This window comes from Lepidochelys kempii, chromosome 3 (genome assembly GCF_965140285.1).
Source record: "Lepidochelys kempii isolate rLepKem1 chromosome 3, rLepKem1.hap1, whole genome shotgun sequence".
In the NCBI taxonomy this organism is placed as follows: Eukaryota; Metazoa; Chordata; order Testudines; family Cheloniidae; genus Lepidochelys; species Lepidochelys kempii.
In genome coordinates this window covers 163,715,518-163,726,927 of record NC_136382.1, presented here as the reverse complement: position 1 = coordinate 163,726,927, position 11,410 = coordinate 163,715,518, and the positions used below count along the sequence as shown (strand labels likewise).

The 11,410-nt window shown below is 43.1% G+C and overlaps 1 protein-coding gene across 6 annotated transcripts in view; it reads left to right on the top strand.

Moving 5' to 3' along the window:
* Positions 1 to 326: 326 nt before the first annotated feature.
* Positions 327 to 11,410, top strand: part of RRP15 (ribosomal RNA processing 15 homolog) — a 46,628-nt gene continuing 35,544 nt past the window's right edge. Inside the window, exons 1-2 of one of the 6 annotated variants that reach the window (XM_073338873.2) lie at positions 327 to 424; positions 10,019 to 10,293. In XM_073338873.2, coding sequence (XP_073194974.1) covers positions 355 to 424; positions 10,019 to 10,293 — 345 coding nt within the window. In that variant the 5' untranslated portion in view covers positions 327 to 354. Of the gene's footprint in view, positions 425 to 677; positions 1,306 to 1,371; positions 6,741 to 10,018; positions 10,294 to 11,410 lie in introns of those variants that run through there. The other 5 variants (XM_078852266.1, XM_073338874.2, XM_073338872.2 and 2 more) reach the window with 5 other exon arrangements.

Here is an 11,410-nt window from a genome sequence, read left to right as displayed (position 1 = left end):
ATCAATGGCCCACCTTGATTATCACCATAAAAGGTGTCCCCCCCCCCCCGCGTGTCCCTGCCTCCCCCCCCAGCTCCCCTCCTGTCCCTAGTCCCGTCCCACTCCTGCCCCACCCCCTTTGAAACGCTGACGCTGCGCCCCACCCGAAAAGGGCCCAGCTCCGCCGTGGGGGAAGCGGGTGTGCCCCTGTTTACGGTCCCCCAGGGGAAGGCGGCGGCGGCAGCTCTCACGCCGTGCGTCTGAAGCCCGGCTTCTCCCCGCGAAGGCAGCTTCCGGAAGTGGGGCCGCGGAACCCGTGTTCACAGCGCCAGCGGGGCCGCCCGGGCGGGATTAGTGGGACACGCTGCGGTCAAGATGGCGGCCGCCATGGAGGGTCCACGTGGGGTCGGTACAGCCGCCGTCGCCGACTCGGCGGAGGAGAGTGGTAAAGGGCTGATGGCACCGGGTGGAGCCCTGGGCTTGGGGCGGGGGGTGTAGTTAAAATAAACTGCGGCTTCGCTCCGGCCGGGGGCTCTGTGCGGTGGGGGCAGGGCATCTGCAGCCCAGGGGCTCCGCGGGGACATGTGCAAATCCGCCGGTGTCTTCTCCCCAAAACAGCTTTCGTTCCCGTCCATCCCCCCCCCCGCAATACCTTTCGCTTCTCGCCGCTGCAGGCTCCTAATGTTCCCACTTCCATTCTCCAGGCTCTCCTCCCCCCACAGGTTTTTCATAACCGCTCTTTGTTTCTCCCCACCCGCTGACGCTCTTCTGTTTCTGCTCCTCGACCTTCCTGTGCTCTGACCCTCCCAGAGCCTCCGCACCAGCCTGCCGTGTTCCCGTTCTCCTCGCCGCTCCGCCCTGTCCCCAACCCCTGCTGCTGCCCTTAGAGCGATCTCCGTTTTCGGCTCTCTGCTGCCCAGGAGAGCCGCACGAAAAGACAACGATAGGATGCCCGGGGAGGCAGGCAGGCAGTAACTGATCTACTGGGGTAGGCGAGTTGTGCATCTCCCTGTGGAATAACAGTCACTTATCTTTCCTACATGACCCCCACGAGGGGCGTGAATAAGCTTTGCCTGAGGTGGAGAAGGCCTGTGATAGCCTGTATGTAGTCAAGGCTCAGAGAAGGCCACATATGGGAGCTTAGTTACTTCTTTTCATGTGAGAAATATCCCTTGGTGCCTTGGTGTTTGATATGGAATATGGTGTGGGATGGGGAGTACAACATTTTTTATTTTTATTTTTTGGCGGAGTCCACACTAGGTGTAGTGCTGTAGTGTGGACACTATCTACGTTGACAGGAGCGGTTCTCCACTACCTTGAGAAGCGGTAGGTAGGAAGAATTCTTCTGTTGACCTAATGCTGTCTACACTAGAAAGTTAAGTTGGCTTAACTACATTGCTTAGGGGTGTGATATAGTGATAGCCGACTTAATTTGAGCTGTAGCTCACGAAAGCTTGTGCTCAAATAAATTGGTTAGTCTCTAAGGTGCCACAAGTACTCCTTTTCTTTTTGCAAATACAGACTAACAAGGCTGCTACTCTGAAACCTTAATTGTCTAGTGTAGATCAGGCTTAGATAGAGCGCAAATAACATTTGAGACCTTGTCTACACTAGAACTTAACTTCAGTGTAATGTCATACCGAGAGTGATGTAAGTTATACTGACCTAAGCACTGGAGTAGATGGTGCTACGTTGGCTGGAGAACTTCTTGCATCGACATAGCTTCCGCACCCATGGGAGGCAGAGTAATAAAGCCGATGGGCACTCTCTCTCTGGTAGGCTTGGAGTGTCTTCACCAGAAACACTACAGTTGCGCCGCTTGTAGCGCTTCTAGTGTAGATGCAACCTGAGATCCTCCATTTAGGCTTTGTGGTTGCCTTCTGCTGCTCTTGTATGGGCTTTTGTGTGGTCCCTTCCTCATCACTCCCCACCCCATTTTCCTGGCACTACAGTAGCTCTAGTCTTTGCAGATTCCTGGATGTGTAAACCCCTTTGAGAGAACATTTTCATGCTCTGAGAACTGCAGTACTTGATAGCATATGTATCCTGTGTACTGCTGTTTCTTTCCAGGAAGAAAAGAAAGTTTTATTTTTATTTATTATTGTCAAGAAAAATACATGAAACATCTCCATCTGCTGCAGGATCTACAGAAATCCACTTGAGGCAGCACAGAATACAAATGCGCACAAAAGCAACCAATATAGATTAACTCAACACCAATTTACTAATATGCCTTAGTGATGTACGTTTCATCCTCTAGTGATTATCTTCATCCTCTAACGTGTTGTTGGCAGCATTCAAATACTAATTTACCTGATTAATCATCTCTTAAAAATAAGGGCAAGGAAAAAAAGTTTTCTTCCGAAGAAAAATTGTCCTCTTTTCAGCCTGGGAAGAGGTATTATGTCACAAGATAAAGTATCCTGAAAATGTCAAAGTAGCCTATGTCAGAGCCCTGCTTTAGGGTGGTCTTGTTTGTTTCAGAAAGAGAGAGGTATTTTAAGAGAGGCAAAACTAGATCCTGAGAGTTTGATTCCTGTTTAAAGTCTGTGCATATGTGGTTACGGTATTACTACCATGGTTTGGAAATTATGCGTGGATAGAATTCTTGTAGTTCAAGATAGAGCCCCAAATACCTCTTTCGATAGAATTGAATTGCTAAAACTAAACACTCCACTTTAATTTAGTCTGACCTACCTATGCTTTATCCTGCATTTTTAAGAGATACTTCAAGATGCACAAAATTAATAATCATATGTTTGGTTGAAAAAATTTGTTTAGTATACAAAACTTGTCTGGTAAGTAGGACTAGCCTCTCTAGTTACTACTGTGGGCTATGGGAACGTCTCTAAATTATCTAAAGAAGAAACATCACTTGGACTTTCATGATACCACATGTGATTTTTAGCTATAACATTCCCTTTGGCAATTTTCAATTTCTGTAGTAAAGTCTTTGATTATGCCTATACTGTGGAGCCTGTGTTGGCATAGCCTGCTCCTGTAGATGCTGAAGGAGTTGTTCTGTCAGTGTAGGAACACCACCTCCCTGAAAGACATTAGCTATGTTGACAGAAGCACTCATCCATTGGCATTGCTACATCTACGCTGGGGGTTTTGTTGGAATAGCTGTGTTGGTGGTGGTGTTTTTTCACATCCCTGAATGATATAGCTATGCCTGTAAAACTGTTAAGTATAGACCAAGGGCTTGTCTACACTACCGGCCGGATTGACGGGCAGCGATCGATCCAGCGGGGGTCAATTTATCGTGTCTAGTATAGACTGCCAATCGATAAATCGACTGCCAATCTCTCTAGCATTGACTCCGGTACTCCACCTCAACGAAAAGCGCAAGGGGAATTGATGGCTCCCGTCAACACACCACAGTAAGTAGATCTAAGTACGTCTACTTCAGCTACGTTATTCATGTAGCTGAAGTTGCGTAACTGAGATCAATTCCCCCTCGTATTGTAGACCAGCCCCAAGACTGTAACCTCAAGATTTGGAGCATAACTATAACAGGGTTTAAAAGAGAACTGGATAAATTCATGGAGGTTAAGTCCATTAATGGCTATTAGCCGGGATGGGTAAGGAATGGTGTCCCTAGTCTCTGTTTGTCAGAGGGTGGAGATGGATGGCAGGAGCAAAGGGAAATGTCACTAAATCAGCAGTTTCCAAACTTTATTGGTTCGTGTACAACCACCTTCAAAAATTGTTTTGAAGAGAATGATGGAACATTAAGCTCATCTACACAGACCACAGTCTGGGAAATGCACTAGGTCATAGCTCTTTGCCCATTTCAAATGCTGAGTCAGACCTTAGTTCAGCGGTGCTTTGTATGTGTCTCTTGAAGTGGAACTGGTCTTTGTCTGAGGATAAAACTTTGTTCTCACACTAATCTAAGCAATGTGTAGTGTGTTCGGAGTTGACTCCAGTTCGCTGTAAATTAAATTACAGAACTGGAAGCTGCAAGGGTAGATCCATTGTTGGTTTTAATTTTTCCTGACTTCACGATCAGCTTGGTTCTGCTTTGATTTGGCTCTTCTAAATCTAGTGCTTTTAAAAGTCTGAGCCGTGAGGGTACACTTGTGTGATGTTTTCAAGCTTTTCTTCATAACTAGGAGGGCTAGAAGATTTTTTTTAATGAAAGCTGAGATTCTTACATAATCGTGTGAATCCAGGAGCTGGAACTTTACATCAGATCTCACCAGATTTGTGATCAGGTTGCAAGAGTTGGCAACATGAAGGCTGTGTCTAGGATTCCTGAGTTTTGCTCATGACAGTGCCACTGACTCACTCTGACCTGCAGTAAGTACGTTTACATCTGTGGTCTGTTTCCCCATCTGTAAACTAGGAATAATACAAGCCTAGTTTAGCTAATGCTGGTAAAGAGATTCTCAGACTAAAGTTCCTGTAGAAGGGCAAAGTCAGAGCTGTGCTATTGCTTGAAGGTCTTATTTACATGAGAAATTAAAGGTGTGATTTTAAAACTGATTTAGTTGAACCAGTTCAAAAGGCTGTGTGGGCTCTCTTAAACCAAAATAAATCTCAACACTGGGGTTTTCACTGATTGAACCACATTGGTTTAAAAACCCATATAAATTAAACTGGTCCAACTTTGAGGTATAGATGAGGTCTAGAGTAGAATGCTGAATAATTGGCAAATTCTTTGTGTTAGGGAATAGACAACAGCTATGTGATTCTCCACTCTCACATGTCTAAAAACCTGCTGGTGACTCAAGATAGCAGCGTGAAGATGTCTTGGTAGCATAAGGACAGTGCATCTTTAAGAAATTACTAAATAAGATGGGATGATGGCATAATAAGCATCTAAATGAGAGTCTTCCATTTTATCATTGCACTTACTCCAGGATCAGCACTCATGAAGTTCTTTCCTCCTCTCATGACATGGACACAGAACACTAATGGAATTTGTATTCTGTGGCTTAAATAAATAAACTTCTCAGAACACAGCAGTTTTATTCTATCTGAATGCTGACTGTTCACAATAGTGTTCATATAAGCATAACAGGGCCAGATCATGATACCTTTACTTGTGTTTTATAGTACCTTGCACCGTGAGAAATTCCATTGAAGACAATGAGACTACACATGGAGTAAGGTATCCAGTGAGTGCAATGGTACTGCAGTTTGGTCTGGGTTACTGAGGGGCAGCATGGTTTTGTGCTTAAATTATGAGCCTGGGCTCAAGTCTCTTACGTTCTATTCGTGGCTTCATCTTGCTTTGCCGGTGATCTTGGACAACTAACTTAACATACCCATTTGCTGGGCTTGTAAAATTCACTAACCACTTGGCCCTGTGCAAATAAGAAAATACCCCTCAGAAGCGGGGTGGGCTGATTCTGACTCTGGAATGAAATAGTTCAGTTCTTCAAAGTCTTTTTTTCCCTTCCTTCAGCTAGGTATTCTGTACAGTTAACTAAACATGTGTTAAGGATTTGCTTTCATTAAAAGTGCATGTACAAAAATTCCAGTTGTAAACTTTGTGAGCCTCGGTTCTGACTGTGTGTTCTCCCTTAGGCCTGACTCTTTTTATTGCTGTCCAAATGGAGCATTTTGAGAACCGTATAGTTGGGGACATGGTGTGGTGATGGGGATTGTAGGTTAGGGAAATGGAGGGTGAAAAATGAGATTAGAGAAGGGAGGAGGAAGGTGAAGGGAAAATGCATGCTGGGCACTGTTTTATGAATAGGCTCTTCTGTGGTTCTGCTTGCTGTAGAATCTGTCTGGAATGTGAGGAAGAAAAATTGTCCTGTTGAGGGTGGGGTGTGTCTTCGTTTGGAATACATCTGCTGGAGGTTTCATGAAGCCAGCAGTAAAATACCATTAGAGTATCTTAATATTATAGACAAAAGGTATTGCACCCAACATGAAGTAACTCTACTTTGGATCTCACTGTGGGGAATAAATCACTGGACTGGAAGTTTGTTGTTGCTTAGGAGCCAGTGATCATGTCCTGATTATATTCAATAAAGGCAAACAGAAGACCATCTTAACCAACAATAAATATATTTGCTGCTTCAAAAAGTGTAGTTTTCCAAAGCTGAGGAAATTTATGAGTGAAATTGACTGGGAGGCAAAATTTAGACAGAAAAATGTGAATGAAAATTGGGCATTCTTTAAGAAGCATTTTTATGTATTAAGAAAGAGGACAACTTTGGCTAAAAACTCATCTTGTGAAGGCTGCAGTCAGAAATAAAAAAGCAGTATATTTACAAATGGAATAAAAGGGAAAATTGATAGCAGTCAATATTAATGAGAAGTTATGAAATGAAGAAACTTGTCAGGGAAGCTAAAGACAGTAGGGGAAGATCCATGGCTGTCAGGGCTAAAGACAATAAGTTTTAAAATATACTAGGAACAAAACAAATCTTAGTAATAGTAATGGCCCATTAGTAGCTGGAGATGATAAAATTGTTAATGATGGAGAGAAGGCAGAAGTGTTCAATAAACATTTCATTTTTTTATTTAGATAGAAGCAGGATGAAATATGCATATCCTAAGGACTTTCCATTTCATTAGTAACTGCAAACCAAGGATGACATTAAGTACAATAAACATTTTTTTTAAATCAGCAAACTTGGAGAACTTGTACCCAAGAATCCTGAAAGAGACGGCTTGGGGAATCTCTGGCCTGTTGGCATTAATATTTCGTAAATCTTGGAATACCAGGGAAATTCCAGAAGACTGGAAGAGTGCTAATGTTATGCCTATATTCAAAAAGGGCAAGCAGGAAGACCCAGGTAATTATAGGCTAGTTAGCCTGACATCAGTCCCAGGCAAAATAATGGAAGCGCTGATATGAGAGTTAGCTGAAAAGAATTATAGTATAGGAATATAACTAATGCCAGTCAACATGATTTTATGGAAAATAGATCTTGTCAAACACACCTGATTTCATTCTTTGAGGAGATGACAAGTTTGGTTGATAAAGGTAATAGTCAAATAAATTAGTTAGTATCTAAGCTGCCATAAGTACTCCTGTTCTTTTTGTGTAGATGTAATATACTCAGATTTTGTAAGGTGTTTGATTTAGTACTGCATCATATTCAAAGCAGCAAATTGGTTTCTAGTAAAAATAAAACAAGTTTATTAAACAAAAAGTCATGGGTTTAAATGATAACAAGTATAAGAAGTAAGGAGAGAAAAGATTAAAAACAAATGAAAACACACTTTTAAAACTAAAGCTTAATTTCAGCAAATAACAATCTTTGCCTAAGCAGGTGTTTCACTTATCAGTTCCCAGAGTCTTCAGCCTATTGGTTGAAGGATACAAAATTCTGTGATTTCAAGAGCTCGGGACTCTTTAGTCCCTCAAAAAATGGATGCAAAAATGGCGTTTTCTTCCTCCATAGCTTCGATCTTCCCAGAGTTCACTGACCCTGCTTCAAGAGGCACAAATGCTTCATCGGAGCGCAGTCTCCATTCCCTGCAAGATTGTTTATTAGTCATCTCTCCCTACTTGCTCTCTTGATGCCTCTGTTTACCTTGCATAAAGGTGGGGTTTTTTTTTGGTCTTTGGTCACAGCTTGCTTAATTTACATGAGACACACATTCCTTTGTCTGGAACGGGTGTGACTTAGGCACTGCTTACCAAGTACATTTTAAGAACATATTTGCAGCACATCTCTCTAAAGTCCGTTATGGGTTTTACTGTACGTACATCATGCAAGAATATTAATGATCAGTGAGTTATTGGTTTTCCAGTGATATACCGAAAAGGTGGCATGTCATAAATAACGTAACAGGGTGCCAGCTAATACTGGGGTGCTATAAAGGTCCTAGATGTTTCTAGTGGGGTTCTGAAGGGGCTAATATTAGGCTTGATGCCATTCAACAATTTCATCAATGATCTGGAAGTAAATATAAAATCACTGCTTATAAAATTTGTGAATGACACAAAGATTGGTAGATAGCGATCAGGACAGGACAGGGCAGCCATACAGAGTGATCTGGATTGCTTGTAAGCTGGGTCCATTGAAGTAATACAGCCAGTTGAGGGTCATTGATATAGCAACAGTGTTTGCAGGCCATATGTACAGAGTGAGGGACAGTATGCTATAAAGCAGTGACTGAGTAGGCGATGTAGGGGTAGTAGTGGACAAGCCACTGAACATGAGCTCCTAGTGCGATATTGTGGGGGAAGAAGGGTCAATGTGATCCTTAGGTGCGTAGATGTGAGAAGGAGTGGGGAGATTGTTTACCTCTGCATATGGCATTGGTGAGACCAGTGCTGGATAGTGTGTCCAGGTCTGGTGTCTACATTTTATAAAGGATGTTGTAAAATTGGAGAGGCTGCAGAAAAGGGCCACAAAAATGACTCTAGGGCTGGAGAAAACACCTTACAGTGAGAGACTTAAAGAGCACAGTCTGTTTAGTTTTTCAGAAGGAGTTTTGAGAAGTGTCTTAATTAGTGTGTAAGTAGGATCTGGTATTTCCCCGTGAGGGTAAAGAGTTCTTTAATCTAGCAGGGAAAGGCATAACAAGAACCAAGGACTGGCAGCTGAAGCCAGACAAATTTGAATTTTAACCTTGAGGATGATTAACTACTGGAACAAGCTACCCAGGCAAGTGGCTTATTTTCAGTAGCTTGATATCTTTTAATCAAAACTGGATGACTATCTGCAAGTTGTGCTTTAGCCAAACACAAGTTATCGGGCTCAGTACAGGGCTAAGTGGATGAAATTCAATTGCCTGTGGTATACAGGAGGTCAGACTAGATGATCTAATTGTTCCTTCTGGCCTTAAACTCTATAAATCTATGAAACAATGCCCCTGTACAATAGTGAAGTATTGTCTCAGTTGTGCAGATGGAGAACTGAGGCACAGAGAGAGACCTTTACTCTTACTAGGTAGTACCTTATTCCTCAAATAGTCCCATTAACTTTATTGAGTTACTTGTTACCCTTACTCATGTTGGGTAGCATCTGGCCCTTAGTGACTTGCCCAGGGTCACACAGAAAGTTTGTTAGAGAGGAATTAGTTCAAGCCTTCCTGAGTGGCAGACCAGTTCATTAACCACAAGGCAGTCCTTTTTCTGAGGGTTCAAGCATGGTATGAGAATTAGAGCACCTGAAGCAGCTGTTACCAAAGTCAGTGCAAAAAGTGAAGGGGTTGCCTAGATGTGCTGGGAAAGATCTCTCCTTGTTCCCAGGTCATTCTTCAAATCTGCTTGCAAACTGGGGAGAACTGAAACTCATTAAGGGCAACCCAAGAGGTAGCTAACAGAACTGCTGTCCCACATGTTGCCCTCCAAAGAAGGCTTCATCAGTCTGCTTTGGTGGTTGCGAGATGTATATCTGGGTGGGGGAGGGGGACTGGTGGCCCTTTCTCTCTCCCCTCTTCTCACATGCTGCTGCTGTTTGTTTTCAAAATCCAGTATTACTCTGGGCAAAAGAAAGAAGTAGGTATTACCCATATTCTCAGGGGAGATGTGAGCATCTCTTTGTGACCTAGGAGCTCAATGTTCTGGGAAAGTTTGAGCATTCTGGATCCTAGAGCCACAAAACAGCCCTCCGGATACTTTCTATCTGCCTAGGAAATTGTGCTTTGAGGGTCTTTTACTTTAATGTGGCTTGTGCGCTAATCTGAATTAGCTTTGTGTATCTGTGGGTAAATGTCATGCAACCATTAGGCTAATCTGCCTGGTTCTATTTATTTAAACACTAGGTGTCAGTGTTGCGGTTTTAATATTTTACCAGAAAAGCTTTTTCTCAGAAATCTGCCGCTTTTAATCATCAAAATGTTCATTAATCCCATAATAAATTGTCACTGCTCTCTTCTCTTTCCTCCCACCCCAACTTCTTAAATCATCACTCAGAGGAGCAAATGCTTACACAATGTACTTTGTAATAAATTCATTATAGTGATGTATGCCCCACTGGACGTCGTCTTGAGGAATTAGTTGTAACAGGAAATGGTGCGTGGTCCTGAACTCTTGTAACATTTCAGCTTGAGAGGAATTCTCTTAGTGGTAGGATATTCAGAAGCAGGGATTCTGACATCTTCCCCCTTTCTTCAGGTTCTGAGCGGAGTTCAGAGCTCCCAGAAGACGACTTCTCTTCAGAGGGCGAAGCATTAGACGGTGACGATGAGGATGAGGCGATGGCCCATGCCAAAATGGATGAAAATGAAGCAGAATCCCAGGCTGGCCCAAGTGCGGGTTGGGCGGAGGCCATGGCGAAAGTGCTTAACAAAAAGATTCCCAAAAGTAAATCCACCATATTGGTTAAAAGTAAAGAGCTGGAGAAGGAAAGAGAGAGAGAAAAACAAGAGAAGCTAGAGAAAAAGAGGCAGGTGAGAAAGAGACCGTCTGTGATATCCCTGTGCAGTACTGCCACTCCAGCACTTAATGGGGGCTCCTGAGCTGGAGCACCCTGGTAGAGATGGGGAAGCTGCTGGTAGACGTCCTCCATGAGGACTCCTCATCTCAGAGCCATAACAAGGGCATATTTGCACCCAGGGTGAGCAAGCATATTTGCATCCCCTACTGTTTCTTTTTCCCCTTCATTTCTTCGCCCCATTTTTCCGCCCCTGTGGCTATGTGCCCTGGGCGGCTGCCCCCACTTACCCTGCCCTGGTTATGGCCCTGCCTCACCTTTGGGATCCGTTCACTCATTTGAACTGAAATAGCCTGAATCTGCTGATCTTCAGGACATGCTGAAGACCTGTGTCTTTACCCACACAGGCTTTTGGGTCGCAATAAGGTCTGGTGTTTGGCAATGGGAGTATTGTGTTTGGATTTTGCTCTCATTTTGGATTAAGTATGTGTTGTTGTGGGGGAGTGAAAAGCATCTACTGGTTCACTTTTCTTAAGACTATTTTTAATATGTGGTATAGGTGTGTTCTGGAGTGTTACAAACCGAAATAAATGTGAAGTTCCAATGTCTTAGTATCACAGAAGCTAGAGACAAAAAAGTTGCCTTGGGCTAAATTCTGCTGTGACTTATGCCACCATTTGACTTCTGTGTGTAAATCAGAGTGGAGCTTGATTACCTGGTCTAGTGGATCACGCTGCCAGTTCAGTTTCTTTCCCAATGAGTATTTTTTCTCATGTTCTGTCTACGGTTGTTTTAAGCATCCCAGGTTGTATGCAGTTTTGAAATTGTTAGGTGACTAAAACAAAATTGTGTAGCTGATTAAGTAGGTTAGCTGCTTTTCCTATGAAGAATTGTGATTAAAAATAGAAAATTGATTTACCTTGCTATTAAAAGTACAGAATAGAAACACTTAAAACAGTATTGTTAGGCCAAGGCATTTAAATGGGATGACCCAGTCAGTGGTTTGGTTAGCTGGGACATACCATGGTGGTTACAGCCCACCTTTTAAATGCAAAGCATTGCAGTAAGCAATCTAATCAGTTACCGTTCACGCTGAATACCTCGTGTTATCCAATAAATATGTGGGGTACTGC